Source organism: Pinus tabuliformis, chromosome 8, assembly GCF_031772625.1.
Source record: "Pinus tabuliformis cultivar Carrire ecotype Pingquan chromosome 8, CPIR1, whole genome shotgun sequence".
Classification (NCBI taxonomy): Eukaryota; Viridiplantae; Streptophyta; class Pinopsida; order Pinales; family Pinaceae; genus Pinus; species Pinus tabuliformis.
The window spans coordinates 1,218,117,561-1,218,135,622 of NC_142294.1; the positions used below are offsets into that span (position 1 = coordinate 1,218,117,561).

Here is an 18,062-nt window from a genome sequence, read left to right on the forward strand (position 1 = left end):
TCATTGGTAAGATGATGATTTCAAGCTCCCCTCCTTGATCCTAAGAGTTGTTCGCGTTCTCATCTTTATGCAGCATGTGCCATTTTCGGGCATAGGGGTTGTTGTTTGTCATGCAAAGGGAATGTTGTTTTGCTTCAAGGGAAAGCATGTGCGCATGAGTGGTTGTCATCACATAGACATGTTTCACTCTCACTTCACACACTCTTGTCACGAAGGTTGTTGCATCAAGCAAAGCATGTCTTATGCATTATGGATGGTCTATGTTGTGTCACTAAGTGTCCGTGTGTGATCACAGTCAAGTCCTATCAATGTTTACATATGTTTCACTGATCTCACACTTAGCCAATTTCCTGAGCAACCTAGCCTCATCCAGCTTCCCGAAACTATGTGCTTTTCTTCTGCAACCATCAAGCTTCCTCCCTTGCCTACTGAAACCTTGCAGTGCACAGAGACACCAACCTCGCTTGCCTTCTGAAACCCCGCAGCTTGTAAAGACCCCAGCCAACACTGCTCTCCAAAAATGCTCAGAGCAGTCCAACTGCAATGCACTCATAAATTCCACAAAGGTGTCCTCCCTGGACCCCCATCTCGCAACAATATCCTATGCCTCAAAACTACACAATGTTGTCCAAGTTGCCTTGTCTGCCTTGCATGCAGAAACTATGTAGATGAGCCTCCCAAGGCCTCATTTTGGCAGCAGTCACTGTCCATTGAAATTGCACAGATCTACCTCTCAGTGACCACAGGAAAATGTGACATGTTGAAATCGCTTCCAAGGAGTTGAGGAGAAGGACCAAGGAACCAAGTAATGGAAAAGATCAGGACCACATGCAAACTCCATCGGATGCATGATCATCTTGAGGGTAAGTATGGTAAGTAAAGAACACCTTTCGAAGTACACCTCTTAGTTAAGTTTGCAAGACTTCTTGTCATTGTCATATCATCTTGTCCTCAGTAACATGCATGTGTGCAAACACGAAAAGTCATTTTATGTGTTTCTTCTACATGTCTTGCTTCCTTTTCACTTGTTTGACCAACTGTCGTCTTCGGCATGTTGATTACTATGTCATGCTTGCGACCTCATTCTGGTGATGTTGAAGGTTGTGTTTGAGTTGTGTTAGCTATGCAAACATCTATCGCACTCACACATGATGTTGTAAATATTGTCGCGCAAGTGTCGTCACGGTTGTCCTAATGTCTATCTGAAGTGTCGCACTTGTTGCTTTCACCATTTGATAGTCCCACAGTCAGTCACATTGAGCATGTTGTCTTGTTGGTTCAAGGTGTCTTGTCATTGAGTCGTGTCGAGTGTGTGTTCGCAAGGTCGTTTATGCACAAGTTCACTCGCTCACACACTTTGTCATTTTGTTGAAACATTGTCGACTAGACCACTTTGTTTTAGTACATATGCTATTGGAAATGTGTTGTATCAGTTGCTAACGTTGTCTCACCCGTGTAGGCTATCCCTCCGGACACTCGACAAATTCATTCTTGTAAACTTGTTATAACGCCCGTCGCACTCATGTGGATTATTCCGTTGGGTGTTATCTATTCACCTTATGTTTGTGACTGCTGCATCTGTGTGGCCTACTCTGCTGGAAGCTGCACAAGTCCTGTTGTGTTGTGTGTCTATAGAAGAGTTGGGACTATTCCCTTTCAACCTGAGACTCACTTCCACCCTCTCCCTCTATAGTGAAATAAATCTGACACAAGCGGCACTAAGCACTCACCAGGCACGCGAACCTCATTGTTCAAAGACAAAGTAAACCACTCTCACGTGCTGACAAGCAAGAGCTAAGGGAAATATTTAAGATAATGGCAACCAGGCCATCATACCAGATGGGACTCCTACACCAAACGGTGTGAGGTCTAGTTGGGACTTCATATCGGGGAGATCCCCTGAATGTTGGCGAGTCCGGCACCATAAACATTTATGGCACTAGAAGGACGGCCATATGACAAGTTGAGTCCTCACAATTTGTTTTGAATCTTTGCATACTTATCATGACTAAACACAGAATTTCTCTTCCGGAGTGTATGTCTTATGGAAATAACTTTGAAATCTTGAAAGAGCTCTAGAATAACTTGTCACGTAAAACATACGATGGTGGAGGTCAAGTAGCCTTGGCTAGACATGCGGTTGGCGTTGCAGGCTCCTGTGAAAGGCATGAAATCTTTGAAGATTACATGACCTGCGCATTGTTCACATACACGCTTTGAGGACATCCACTGCATTGGTATGCCACACTACCCGAAAAATTGATTCACTCTTTCCATAATCTGATCGTAGAGATAGACCATGCTTTTAATCATTTTGACCGTAAAGCGCTCAATAAAGAAATTTTGAAATTACAAAAAGCACCTGATGAATCCGTTGAACAATTTTACATGCACTTTCGTAATCTTGCATATCGATTTCCTGAAGATGAAATTGATTGGGAACTCCTCAATGGAATATTAAATCATCTTCTTTACATATCTAAAAATCTGCAACTCTTAGAATCATTCGAACCCCTCCCAGCATACTTTGGTGATGGAGCTGCACAATCACAAGCGGACACAATTGTTGTCACAAGTGACTGTTCGCCTTCCCCTCATCAAACAGCTCTACCCCTGCATAGTGAAGTGGGAGAGCGTGCACACACATATGTTGAACTGTCACATCCTCCTACCCCACCTGCTCTTGATATCTGCACAGATTTGGCTTACAAGCCTGCTAGTTGTCATGTGGACATGTTACCTCAACCTTCGTCCCCACGTTCTGCTGATCCTCCAGATTGTACTGTCTTGTGTTCTTCCGTTCCAGACTCCACACTTGTTGTGAAAAAGGATCAAGTTGTTGACGGAATCGTTGTTGTGCAACCAACCTGCGCTATCATTCATGATGAGTGTGTGTGAGAATCTAAAGAAGAACTCGTGGTGAAGGATGACTCCCTTCCATTCGCACCTCACTCGCTCTATCATGGCATCCCTTGTGATCCTGCCACTTTTGATCCTCCCTATGAAAAATCATTTCTGAATGTTTCTACTTCCGATTGTTCACAGGACACACCAGATGTCAGTCTGTCAGTACATTACGGAGAGGACACATCTTCCTCTAAAAATCCGTCCCATCTGTCATCTATCATTTCTAAAAACACAGAGGGTGAACATCCTTGCTTCTCATCTACCCCTCTGCATGATTCATCAAATCATGAGGATGCTGACGAACATCCCGAATTTTATGATTGTGGTTGTCGTGATCTTTGTACTTCTTCATTTAATCATGATGTTGATTCACTCACTGTTAATCTGTCTAAGCCACTGGTCTCTAATGATATACCTATCGACGGAGTGGAAACCTTGCAGGCTGTCGAGCCACTTCAGCCTGGGCTGATGGTTATGTCAGGCCCTCGCTGTCCTGAGGTTAGTTCCACTCCCAATCATAAAATTTTCGAAACACCCAAGGCTCCTCATCACTGTCCTCGCTGTCCTGAGGTTAGTTCCACTCCCAATCATAAAATTTTCGAAACACCCAAGGCTCCTCATCACTGTCTGCTTCTCATTGAAGATCAACCAAACACCCAGATTTCACTTCCTCCACTCAAATCACATGATCCCATCGCTCAAGCTTTAGAGGAATCTTACACAACAAGCGTGCTTGCAAAGCATAAGCTGTTGGGATTTTTCATGTTCGCTCATATGTCACAATCCAAAGAGTGTGTAGCTTTATCATCTGGACACAGTGTGTCGCAACACCATGGTACGTCTGCAGAATGCTTGTTTTGTGCATTCACACTTTTCTATTATGTGGATGTTTTAGAACTCAGAGCATGTTGGTCTTCGCTGATCTATATTTCTTGTTCGTTGGTTTACATGCATATCTTTCTTGTTGGCCATGCCTTCACCAACATGGGCCAGCCAATGCGTTGATGGCTACATTGGAAATATCACTTCACGTGATTAGGCCCATGCACTGTTTAGCGTAGGAGTAGGAGTAGTGTTTGCTTCTTTGCTTTTCTTTGCTTTCTGGTTTGCATGTTTGTTTGCTTGCTTACTTGGTTTGGTTTTATTCCTTGCTCACTTTGCTTACTTGTTTTTCTCTCTCTTTACTTCTACTTTTTTCTTTTTGTTCTCTTTTCTTTCTTGTACCCATAGGATAGCCTCTCGTGAAACTGTGTTTGGCTCTCGAGACAAGCTGCGAAAATCTAAGAGGACTTGTACAACTATCAACATCTGGTTATCTATTGTCCTCTCTCTTTATGAAGAACTTGTTGTCTTTAGTCAATGATTCCTTGATGGAAAATACGTTCTATTCAGAGTGAGTCTTGGTGAAAACACAACGCTTGCGCTCTAACTAGTACCACCTAATCTATTTGATTGTTTTGGGTTAACCCTTGTCAGCTCAGTCAAGTAGAGTAAGGTGAGGGGGGGAACCTTAACAAGTATGTCAGAGGTATACAAAACATACTTCTTTGAAGGAACAACCTCTTCTGCTCGCAATAAGTCGGGATCTCTCTTCCTCCTCTAAAATAAATAAGTGCCTATGCACAGTTCTTCGAAAAATAAAAAAAAATGAAAATATCAAAATTTTGAAAAAAATGAATAAGGCGAAAGAAGAGAAAGGCTTCCTACACAGAGAGGTGATGCAATTAACTCTGTCGGGGTACTGACCAGGATCGCTGGAAGCAAAGCGATGGTTTTATTCTTGTGTGACTCCTTCGAGGTACTATCCAAGCCTCTTGGCAGCAGAGCAACACCAGAGATGAAACTTAAACTCTGACAGTTATATTAATTGTGCATCAATATACCACTCATCCCCAATTGAAACAACTGAGTTGACTTGTCTTGGAATGTGTGCTGGCTGATCAAGAGCATGGTAGGTGCTACATCTTTCAATCAAGCTAGTGTGGAAACCACGATGATCAAAGAATCAAACAATACTTCCGGAAGGGTTAGACTTGCTTTTCATGAAACAAGTTCCATACAGAGAGCTGGAGTTCTACCAGTGTGTCACCAAGTGTTGAAGCGGCTATAACCACCCTCCAAAATTTTGGCTTGCATGTGAATTTCGGAGCCTACCTTGGATCCTGCGATCGATCATCCTTGGTCACTCATTGGTAAGATGATGATTTCATGTTCCACTCCTTGATCCTAAGAATTGTTCACATTCTCATCTTTATGCATAATGTGTCATTTTCTAGCATAGGGTTTGTTGTTTTTCATGCAAAGGGAATGTTGTTTTGCTTCAAGGGAAAGCATGTGCGCATGAGTGGTTGTCATCACATAGACATGTTTCACTCTCACTTCATGCACTCTTGTCACGAAGGTTGTTGCATCAAGCAAAGCATGTCTTATGCATTCTAGATGGTCTATGTTGTGTCACATGTGTCCATGTGCAATCACAATCAAGTCCTATCAATGTTTACATATGTTTCACTAATATCACACTTAACAATTTTCCCGAGCAACCTAGCCTCATCCAGCTTCCTGGAACTGTGCGCTTTTCTTCTGCAACCATCAAGCTTCCTCCCTTGCCTACTAAAACCCCACAGTGCTCAGAGACACCAACCTCCCTTGCCTGCTAAAACCTCGCAGCCCGTAGAAACCCTAGCCAACACTGCTCTCCAAAAATGCGCATAATAGTCAGGCAGTCAACACTGCTCTCCAGAAATGCGCAGAGCAGTCCAGCTGCACTGCACTCAGAAATTGTGCAGAGGTGTCCTCCCATGAACCGCATCCCCCAGCAGTGTCATGTGCCTCAAAATTGCGCAGTGTTTTCCAAGCTTCCCTGACTGCCTTGCATGCAGAAACTGTGCAGACAAACCTCCCAGGGCCTCATTCTGGCATCAGTCACTATCTGTTGAAATTGCGCAGATCTACCTCTCAGTGACCACACGAAAAGGTGACATGCTGAAATCGCTTCCAAGGAGTTGAGGAGAAGGACCAAGTAATGGAAAAGATCAGGACCGCATGCAAACTCTGTCGGATGCATGATCATCTTGAGGGTAAGTATGGTAAGTAAAGAACACCTTTCGAGGTACACCTCTTAGTTGAGTTTGCAAGACTACTTGTCATTGTCATATCATCCGGTCCTCAGTAACATGCATGTGCGCAAACACGAAAAGTCATTTTATGTGTTTCTTCTACATATCTTTCTTTCTTTTCACTTGTTCAACCAACTATCATCTTTGGCATGTTTATTGTTATTTCATGCTTGCGACGTCTTTCTAGTGATGTTGAAGGTTGTGTTTGAGTTGTGTTCGCTATGCAAACATCTATCGTACTTACACACAATATTGTAAGTATTTTCGCGCAAGTGTCGTCACGGTTGTCCAAATGTCTATCCGAAGTGTCGCACTTGTTGCTTTCACCATTTAACAATCCCGCAGTTAGTCACATTGAGCATGTTGTCTTGTTGGTTCGAGGTATCTTGTCATCGAGTCATGTCGAGTGTGTTTTCGCAAGGTCGTTTATGCACAAGTTCACTCACTCACACACTTGGTCATTTTGCTAAAACTCTGTCGACCGGACCACCCCCAATAGTCAGACCTTTGTTGAGCTGCACTGCGCAGTCTTAGCCCTCAGTGATCATGTACTATCGCCCAAAATTGTGCAGGGCTTGAGGCTGCCTCCCAGGAAGTCTGCACTGCGCAATCCTGAAGTCAACCCGACTATCTGTCACCCAGAACAATGCAAAAGTTTCTCAGAAAGCCATCTCAATCTACTTGCCCACAAGAAAATCTACCAAGCCTCCAGCTAGTCAACTAGAGAGTTTGACCGGGAAGTGACCCCGGGCCTCACTCCTCTAAAAAATTGCGCAGAAGATACCAAGCATACCCGCTTCCGCTGACTGAAGAAATTGCGTAGACATGTCGGATAGACACTTGCTGCCTATCACTACACTGCCCTCAAAAATTGCAAAGTTTTTCCACCCAGTCACCCTTTCAGCCAGCCTACTGCTCCTCCTGAAAAATGTGCAGTTTTCATGGGATGTCTCCCAACTACCCAACATCTCGCTCAGCCCAGAAACTACGTAGGGATGTCTTGCAGGCCAGCCTCCCATCTCCACGTAGTTTTGGCCAGCAGCCTCCCATAGCCCGCTGCCAGCCTCCCCAAAGAAATTACGCAGTTCCCACTGCCAGCCTCCCCCTGCTACCTGCACTTTCTCCCTGGAAAAATTGCGCAGATCTACCCTCCAGCCGAGCGAGATCCCACAGACATTCACTGCCAATCCGGATTGCCTATCTTAGCCTCCCAGTGATCTCTGCGCAATTTTCATGGATAGTGCTTGGAGCCCGCATCCCAGCTTGAAATGTGCTCTGCAGTTTCAGAGCCTTGTCCTCTCTCCCAGTCACCTTCATCTGAAAGTGAAAAACAATGCATAATGGTAGACTAGGAGATTTCTAGATTTGATGTCGTCTCATCATGAGTGATTGCAGATACAGGTACATGGATGAGACATGGCGCGACGATGAACGAGATGAACAAGGAGTGCAAGGAGACTTGTTCGCGAAAGGACGAACACATGGATCATGACAAGTACAAGTGAAGGAGGGACATGCATGTGCAACATCAAGCGAACACCAAGACCATTGAAGACTTCACACACCTTTCCATGTAGAGGTGAAGCTATGATACACCAAGAGCACATCCATCTCTCAGCAACACTGCAGCTCAACATGGACACCAACAGTAGCATGAACATACCAACTTTGTCATGTCGAGTCATTTCATGAGTCATCTCAGACACATCACTACTGTAATCAATGTAATGTAACGTGGAAGTCCAAGAGACCCACATGTAAATCTGAAGAGTCATGTATGTTAAACAGTCATGAGGGAAGTCGAATAGTCACAAGGGCCAGTTTTACCCTTGGCTATAAATAACCCTCATGTGTACATGCAAAAGACTTTTCACCTCTCCCACATAGCCTTGAGAGTTTGTAATATTTTCTTTGAGGAGCGAGCAGTGGCTCTAATGCCCCGCTATCGGGGTTAGTGATGTAATGGCGTACAGATGTGTCTTTGAACTTTCTCTTAATTCAGAAGACATTAAACAAGCCAACATGTTTTCACACTTGTACTGTATTTGTTTGCAAGACTATTCTTTGGACGCTTGTAATAAATGTTGCTTTAACCTGTATTAAGACAATTGAACTATTTCAGTTGTTTTAGTACATATGTTATTGGAAATGTGTTGTATCAATTGCTAACGTTGTCTCACTCGTGTGGGTTATCCCTCTAGACACTCGACAAATTCATTCTTGTAAACTTGTTATAACACTCATTGCACTTGTGTGGACTATTCCACTGGGTGTTGTACGTGCTATTTGTTCACCTTGTGTTTGTGACTGCCGCATCCATGTGGACTACTCTACCAGAAGCTATGCAAGTCCTGTTGTGTTGTGTGTCTCTAGCAGAGTTGGGACTATTCCCTTTCAACCTGAGACTCACTTCCACCCTCTCCCTCTGCAGTGAAAGAACTCTGACACAAGCAGCACTTAGCACTCACCAAGTATGCGAACCTCGTTGTTCGAAGACAAAGTAAACTACTCTCACGTGCTGACAAGCAAGAGCTAAGGAAAATATTTAAGATAATGACAATCGGGCCATCATACCAGATGGGACTCCTACACCAAACGGTGCGAGGTCTAGTTGGGACTTCATACCAGGGAGATCCCCTGAATGTTGGCAGGTCCAGCATCGTCAACAGAGTCTAATATTTGTATTAAGATTTATCGATGCTTGTGAGGGACTCATTGATTTCATGCTTTTGAAATGAATATATTGAATTGATAAAAGTGGGGAAAAATATGTTAATCTCACATAAATGAAGCATAAGGACCAATAAATTTGGGATAAATTTCTTTAACAAAGTGAAAATTCAATTTTCACCAACTTTAATGTTTTTATTACACTTCATTAATGCTTATGGACTCATATTGACTTGACTCTATTGAAATGAATGTATTTACTTGACATAAGTGAAGGAAAATAAATATCTTAACTTAGTTTATGTGGAACATAGGGACTAAGAATATTATGATAAATTTCTTCAACAAAGTGAAAATTACATTTTTCTCCAACTTTAATGTTTTTATTTGACTATATTGATGCTTGTGAGTTACTCATATAGACTTGACTTATTAGGATGGAGAAAGGGAGGGAGTTGCTCATATTAACTTATTAAAATGAGTGTATTGAGTTGATGTAAGTGGAGGGAAATAAGTGTATTGGTTTGATATAAATAAAGCATAGGGGTAAGAAATTTGGAGGAACTTTCTTCAGTAAAGAGAAAATTATATAATTTTAGGACTCTAATATTTTTATTAGACTTTATCAATTCTTGTGGGGTCTTATATTGACTTGACTTTATTGAAATGAATGTATTGACTGGACATAAATGGAGGAAAATAAATATATTAAATGGACATAAGTGGAGGAAAATAAATATATTAACTTGACATAAGTGAAGTATAAGGCCCAAGAAATTCATAGGAAATTTCTTCAATTGAGTGAAAAATGCATTTTTCTCCAACTTTAATGTTTTTAGTAGACTTTAGCATTGCTTGTGAGGGACTCATATTGACCCAATTTTATTGCAATGAGGATATTTACTTGACATAAGTGGAGTAAAATAAATATATTAACTTGACATAAGTGGAGGAAAATACATATATTAACTTGATATAAATGGAGCGTAGGGACCAAAAAATTTGAGCGAAATTTTTTCAACAAAGTGAAAATTGTATTTTTCTCTAGCTTTAATGTTTTTATTAGACTTTATCAGTGCTTGTGAGGGAATAACATTGACTAAATTTTATTCAAATGAGTGTATTGACTTGACATAAGTGGAGTAAAATAAATATATTAACTTGACATAAGTGGAGGAAAATAAATATATTAACTTGACATAAGTGGAGCATAGAGACAAAAATATTTTAGAGAATTTTTTTCAACAAAGTGAAAATTGTATTTTTCTCCAACTTTAATGCTTTTATTAGACTTTAACAATGATGATGAGGGACTCATATTGACTTAATTTTATGCAAACGAGTCTATTGACTTGACATTAGTGGAGGAAATTAAATATATTAATTTGACATAAGTGGATGAAAATAAATATATTAGCTTGACATAGGGGCATAGGGACCAAAAAAAATGGGAGAAATTTCTTCAACAAAATGAAAATTATATTTTTTTCCAACTTTAATGTTTTTATTAGACTATATCAATGCTTGTGAATTACTCATATTTACTTGACTTTATTAGAATGGAGAGGGAGAGGGAGTTGTTCATGTTAACTTGAGTTTATTAAATGAGTGCATTAAATTGACATAAGTGGAGAGAAATAAGTGTGTTGATTTGACAAAATTAAAGTATAAGAACCAAATTTCTTCAATAAAAAGAAAATTGGACTTTTTGTTAAACTTTATCAATATTTATGAGTAACTCATATTAAATTACCATTATTGAAATGAATATATTAACTAAGTGAGAGAAAATAAAAACATTAAATATATATATATATATATGATCATAAGAATATATATTAGAGATTTCAATTTTAACTAAATTATTATTATTGTTTTTTAAATATTAAGTTTAATTAATTTATATTAAAGATCAATTAATTTAATTAGTTAATTTATATTAAAGATTAATTAATTTAATTTAATTTAATTGACATAATTGGAGGGAAATAAGTGTATTGATTTGACATAAATAAAGTATAAGGGTAAGAAATTTAGAAGAAATTTCTTTAATAAAAAGAAAATTGGTTTTTTTTAATGGGACTCTAATATTTTTATTAGACTTTATCAATTCTTGTGAGGGATCTATATTAACTTGACTTTATTAAAATGAATGTATTGACTTGACATAAGTGTGTGTGTGTATATATATTTCTCCACTTATGTCAAGTCAATACATTCATTTTAAATATATATATATATATATATATTTGATATAAGTGGGGCATAGAGACCAAAACATTTTGGGGAAATTTCTTCAACAAAGTGAAAATTGTATTTTTCTAGAATTTTATTATTTTTATTCAACTATATCATTGTTTATGAGGTGCTCATATTGAATTCAACTTTATTAGAATAGAGAAAAGTAGGGAGTTGATTATATTAATTTGATTTTATTAAAATGAGTGCATTGAATTGACATAAGTGGAGGGAAAGTATATTGATTTGACATAAATAAGGTATGAGGGTAAGAAAAAACTTCTTCAATAAAGAGAAAATTGGATTTTTATGGACTAATATTTTTATTAGACTCTATCAATGCTTGTGAGGCCCATATTAACTTGACTTTATTGAAATGAATGTATTGAGTAAGTTGTGAGGGGCCCATATTAACTTGACTTTATTGAAATGAATGTATTGAGTAAGTGGAGTAAAATAAATACATTAATGTGAAAAAAGTGGAGTATAAGGGCCAATTTTAAAGAGAAAATTGCATTTTTCTCTAACTTTAATGTTTTTATTAGACTATATCATTATTTGTTAGTTACTCATATTGACTTGACTATATTGGGATGAAGAAAGAGAGGGTGTTTCTCATATTAACTTGACTTCATTAAAATGAGTATATTGATTTGACATAAGTAAAGTATAAGGTTAAGAAATTTTGGGATATTTTTTCAATAAAAAGAAAACTAAATTTTTTTGGGACTAAAATATTTTTATTAGACTTGTGAGGAACCCATATTAACTTGACTTTATTGAAATGAATGTATTGACTTGACATAAGTAGAGGAAAATAATTCATTAACTTGACATAAATGGAGTGTAGGGGCTAAGAAAAGCAAAGTGAAATTTGCATTTTTCTCCAACTTTCATGTTTTTATTAGACTATAAGGATAAGAAATTTGGGGATGATTTGTTCAACTAAATGAAAATTAGATTTTTTTGGTACTTTAATATTTTTATTAGCCTTTATCAATGCTTGTGAGAGGCTCAAGCAATTTGATCCCTCTAGGAGCTTAGTAGATCCGGAGTTAAGATGAATCTAAGTTAATTTAATTTTCCACTTTAAATGAGCTATATTCCACATGAATGTCATGAGTAAATGCCATGGGTTGTCATAAACCTAAAGCTCAAAAACCACTGGTAACTTGACCAAGTCAAGTCTACCTTAACTACTCAACAAAAATTAAGAAATGAAATTAATAAAATAATGTAGAATTTTTATTTTTATTATTTTATTTTGAAGTTATTTTTATTTTAACGTAAGGTTATTTTTATTTTTATTTTATTTTATTTTGACCAAATCAAAATGTTTATGAGACATTACATTACAACATCTTTACCATAATGGGCTACTCATTTATTTTTTTATATTTGTTATAAAAATCAATATTAGAGATTTCATTTCTACTAAATTATTATTGTTAATTTTTAAATATTAAACTTAGTTAACTTATATTAAAGATCAAATATTACATATTTAATGATTACACCAATTCAAGGAGGAATCAAATCCATGGAGATACAAACCTCTTTTAAAATGAAAAGGGATTTGATCTCTCTCAGCACTTGGTAAATCTAGAGTTAAGATGGATCTAGATACAAACATCTTTTAAAATGAAAAAATATTTGGTAAATCCGAAATTAAGATGGATCTAAGTTGGCCTTCATTAATAATTATTTATATAACTATTAATTTTATATTTTATTTTTATTTTTATTTTTATATAATAGCACCTAATCAATTTTTTTATTAATTATTTTATTTTCTTTTATTTTTAAAACTTAAGGTTTACAAGATATTACATTATAACATCTCTATCATTATGGGTTGGAGAGCATCTCTCATCACAAAAAAAATATTTATTTGATATTAAAAATATTTATTTGATATTTATTTTTAGTTAAAAATTAAAAACTTAAAGCTAGACAAAAGTGGAAATTTATTTTTTTATTGTAAATTTCTTCAACAAAATAAAAATTACAAAAGACTATATCAATGCCAGTGAGTTATTGATTTGAACTTTATTAAGATGGAGAAAAGGAAGGAGTTGCTCGAATTAACATGAATTTATTAAAATGTGTGGATTGAATTAACATAAGTGGGGGAAATACATTTATCTATTTGATATTAAATATATATATATGGATAAGAAATTTGGAGGAAATTTCTTTAATAAAGAAAAAATTGAATTTTTATGGGACTGAAATATTTTTGTTAGATTTTATCAATTCTCCTGAGGGGTCCATATTAACTTGAATTTATTAAATGAATGTATTAAGCGGACATAAGTGGAGCATAGGGGCCAATAAATTTTGGGGAAATTTCTTTAGCAAAGTGAAAATTGCAATTTTTCCTCCAATTAAAGTGCCATCACCAATGTTAATGCCAAATGCAATCCTTCTACTTCTACTTCGAGAGCAAGAGGTATTGTTCGTGTTTCGTGGTAAAAATTTATTAGACGAAGGAGAGGAAAATCCAAAGATTTCACTGGCCAGATTTACCTAGCCAAACTTATAATTAGGAAAAGACAAATCATACCATAATAATAAGACATGTACTAATATATTGAGGCCTCTGACAGGGCCTTGTGATCTATTTTAGGAATCTGTAAACTCCAAAAAAACATGTATTTGAAATTTTGGGAAAAGAAAACTCATACAATAATAATAAGACATACAATATTACATTGAGCTATTTGGACAAAGCCTTGTGACCTATTTTGGGAATCGGTAAACTCCATAAAATGGATTTCGTGTGTTGGAGGACATGCCCATTACCCAACATCTTGCTTTGTCCCAAATGATGAACATAGCAACAACTCCACCAAATCCGATCCCTAATCCCAATGACAATGCTAACAAGGACATTTTTTCATTGGCATAGCTCAACAATCCCCTTTTAGCATTACCATTATTGCTATTGCCTCCAACAATTGTTCTCTTTGGCTTATCATTTTGGTTGCATGTTGGTAGAGGAAGCCCACATAAACATTCATTCTTGTCAAAATGTGTTACATTGAAAGTGGAAAATTGTGTCCCTGTTGGAATTGGGCCACAAAGGTTGTTATATGAAACATCAAAAGAAGCCAACATTGATAATTTAGAGAGAACTTCAGGGATAAGTCCACTCAAATTATTTTTTGACAAGTCCAATTGCTCCAAAGAAGGTATCTCGCTGAGAGATGCAGGGATCTGTCCTTCGAATTGATTTCCTGATAAATTTAGTAGGCGTAAGCTACTCATGCTTCCTATATTTGTAGGGATTTGTCCTGTAAGATTATTACAAGACAAATCAAATATAGTGTTTGTAGGCAATAGATATGACACATTATACTCAATTCCTTTGATGTCAATACTAATTTCCTCATCTAATTCCATATTATTTGACACATTTGCAAAGCCAGTGAGCCTCTCAAGATGTGTTGGTATCCTTCCACTGAATTTGTTGTTGGATAAATCCAACACATGCAACCTGGTAAGATTTGTGATGTGTTGAGGAATACAACCATGTAGATTATTATAACCAAGGATTAAAGCTTCCAAGTACTGAAAAGATGTGAAGTATTGAGGAAGCTCCCCCGTCAATCCATTTTTCCTTAAATCCAGGAGAAATATCTGCGTACAATTGGCCAAAGATGCAGGCAATGTCCCAGTGAAGTTATTAGAGTGAGCAGAGAATATATTCATATTAGTACAATTGCCAATGCCATTAGGAATGGGTCCCTCCAAGTTGTTATCTGATAAATCTAATGTTTCTAATGAAATCAAACCATTAATACTCTCAGGTATACTCCCTGAGATACTATTATTATATATGATTAGTTGATAGAGATAGCTTAAATGACCTATGCTATATGGGATATGTCCACTTAACTTGTTTGAATGCAGATTTAAATATCCCAACCAATGAAGCTTTCCTATGGCTCTTGGAATTGTGCCAGTGAAATTATTGTTTGAGAGGTCAAGATATTGAAGGTTCTTTAAATTAGTAATGGCTTTAGGGATGCTACCACTTAATGTATTATTACTAAAATCTAGTTGAACTAATTTACTCAAATTGGTAAGAGTTATAGGAATGTCACCAATAAACATGTTTGAAGAAAGATCTAGCTGTTCTAACTTGGTCAAATTGAAAATAGCTTTAGGTATATTGTTAGTGAGGCTATTGAAAGAGAAATCTAAAAAGGTCAACCTGGTCAACTTGGCAATTTCTGCAGGGATGTGAGTGAGTCCACTTCGGTAAAGTGCTAAGCCGGTCAGCGTGGTCAAGTTGCCAATGGCTTTAGGTAGGCTTGTTTTTGTGAGGTTAAGACTAAGAGATAGATAAGAGAGGGGAAGCGTGAATATTCTGGGAGGAATAGAAGGAGAAATTTTCGAGCCAGAAATCGATAGTTGTTTAAGTTTCGTCAAATTACCTAACTGATGCGGTATATTGCCTGAAAATTCATTGCCTTCCAGAAGCAGTTTCTCTAGTTTCTGCAGCAGGCCCAAGTCCGCTGGAATAGAACCGTTGAGTGCATTGTAAGTGAGGTCAAGTACTCGCAAAGCTTTAAGCTGGCCCAGCTCCGCTGGAATAGGACCCTCCAACCCATTTTCAGAGAGGTCAAGAACTCGCAAAGCCTTAAGCCGGCCCAGCTCAGCTGGAATAGGACCCTCGAACCCACTGTCAGAGAGGTCAAGAACTCGCAAAGCTTTAAGCTGGCCCAGCGCCGCTGGAATAGGACCCTCCAACCCACTGTCAAAGAGGTCAAGAACTCGCAAAGCTTTAAGCTGGCCAATCTCGCGTGGAATTCCTCCTTCCAATAAATAATTTGCAGAAAGATCGAGGGCGCGGAGTTTGTGCAGTAGGCCCAATTCGACTGGAATAGACCCGTTGAGCGCATTCCAGCTGAGGTCAAGTACTCGCAATGATTTAAGGTGGCCAATCTCGGGAGGAATTCTTCCCATAAATTCTGACCAGAAACATTTAATGTGTGCAGTAAAGACAGATTGCCGAGAGACACAGAAAGGGTACCTGAGAACCATTGGGTATCAGTGGGCAATGCATACCAAGAGAGGTCAATGTGGACGACTCTGCGAGTTTTGTGCCGACAGCGAATGCCATACCAAGAGCACATGTTCTGCGAGTTGTGTGCCGTCCAGTTGGAGAGCACACCTGATGGATCCGCTGTGATGGAGTTTCGGAAGGACAAGAGAGCATGGAGGTCCCTTTTCTCGTGGGCGTCCATTGATGATGACTCAACCATTCGTTCAGACTCAGAGTGACGTTGGAGGCCAGTAAATCCACGGGGCATGTGGGAGCCCCTTCCCTGAGCATGAGCATGAAAGTGGGAATACAAAGACTGATGATGATTCCACGGTGGGTGATTGATAGACGTTGCTGCAGACATATAGGCAGCAGCGATGCAGAGAAGCAGTAATTTGAGAACCTCCATTTTTTCCTTTCCAGTTACGGAGCCTTTCAGAACCTCAAATTAAAAAACCTTTCAGAACCTCGGATTACAGAAATTCAGAACCTCAAATTACAGAGCCTCTCATCAAAGTGTGTGAGTACTTGCGTGTGCTTCTGCCTATCTACGCACACCTATATATATATATAAAAGAAAGTCGTGGTGGGGCACACAGACGAAAGGAAGGCGTTGGGAAATCATTGAGACGGAGCACCTTCTGCGTTATGCAGTTAGCCCCTTCCGCGTTATCCCTTTGGTGGGAGGCCGTATTTCACGGGAAAGAAAAGTTAAAGAAAAATTGATTGAGTTGGATTTTAAAATAAATATATAAAAAATGATATATATAAAAATATATATAGTATATTTAGTTATTGCTCTAAAAAAAATGAGTGAGTTGGATTTTAAAATAAATATAAAATATGATGTAAGGTTAAAAATCGTTAGTGTATTAGAAAATGAAAAAAATATTATATAAAGCAATCTTCCCTTTACTAACTATTTATAAATTATACAATTGAAAAAAAACTATGACTCATTTTGTTGATTCATATCATGTATTAATTAATTAAAATTTATCATTTTAAAGTATTTTAGTTATATTTAAAAAAAATATTTATATTTTAAATTTTATTTTAAAATATCATTTATAAATTTAAAAAATATATATATTATCTATTTTATTTTTGATCTCATATATCATTTAATTAAAAAATAATTTCAAATTAACATAATTGTGTTTCTCATTTATATAGTATTGTTTAATTATTACATATTTTTAAGTTCTTGGTTTAAATTTTATTAAATAATTTTTGGTTAACTTGTTTTTTATTATGTTTAAAATGTGTTTTTATTATATATATGGATTCAAGTACTCTAAAAATTTTGTAGAGATACTCAGATTATGTAGAGTTTATAACTCAAATTTATAATTTCAACAAATCTCTCCTAGATTTTTGTCAACTTTAATAAGAAAATATGCCTAAAACACTCTAAATTATATAGCTTCTAATGCTGTAGCTTTTTATTTTATTTTAATATTTTACACTACCTTTAAATTTTCACTAAGGAAATTCAACATAAAGTTTTGTCATTAAATTAAATTTTATTTCTTATTTTTATATATTAATGTAAAAGAAAAATACTCTATTTATATATATTAAAAATATTTTTAATTTTTCTTTGTTATTTAAAATTAAATAAATATAATCTAAAAATATATCATTTTTAATAAAATTTAATTGAATTTAGTACTTCAATAATAATAATAATAGCAGTGTCATTCAATTCACCAGCTCTATCACATTGATGTATTGGACATGATGGAGATGTAGTCTTACCAAGTTTACAAAAAAAATCTACATTACAGATTCAAGAGTTTTGCATTAATTTGAATAGAAATTTAAATTTTCACTTTCCAAATACAATGTAGAGCTTTAAGTTTTTAAATTTTAATTAAAAATAAATAATTTTAACATGAATATTTCTTTAATTGAACTTGATGTTCCATCTTAACTTTGCTCCTTTTCCTAGGCCATTCCATTTGATGATATTATTTGCTCCATCGAATCCATTTCTTACAGCCTTCCCTCCCATGTAACAGAAAAACTATGGCTAAGAATGTGGTCACTCTCTGGAGTTCCAAGCTCCCTAA

At 36.8% G+C, this 18,062-nt stretch overlaps 1 protein-coding gene across 1 annotated transcript; it reads right to left on the reverse strand.

Moving 5' to 3' along the window:
* Window positions 1–13,583: 13,583 nt before the first annotated feature.
* On the reverse strand, window positions 13,584–16,498 carry LOC149239778 (uncharacterized). Its single transcript, XM_089367190.1, has one exon. It carries the CDS (start codon window positions 15,984–15,986, stop codon window positions 13,677–13,679), a length of 2,310 nt encoding a protein of 769 aa, XP_089223316.1. The 5' UTR covers window positions 15,987–16,498; the 3' UTR covers window positions 13,584–13,676.
* Window positions 16,499–18,062: the final 1,564 nt, after the last annotated feature.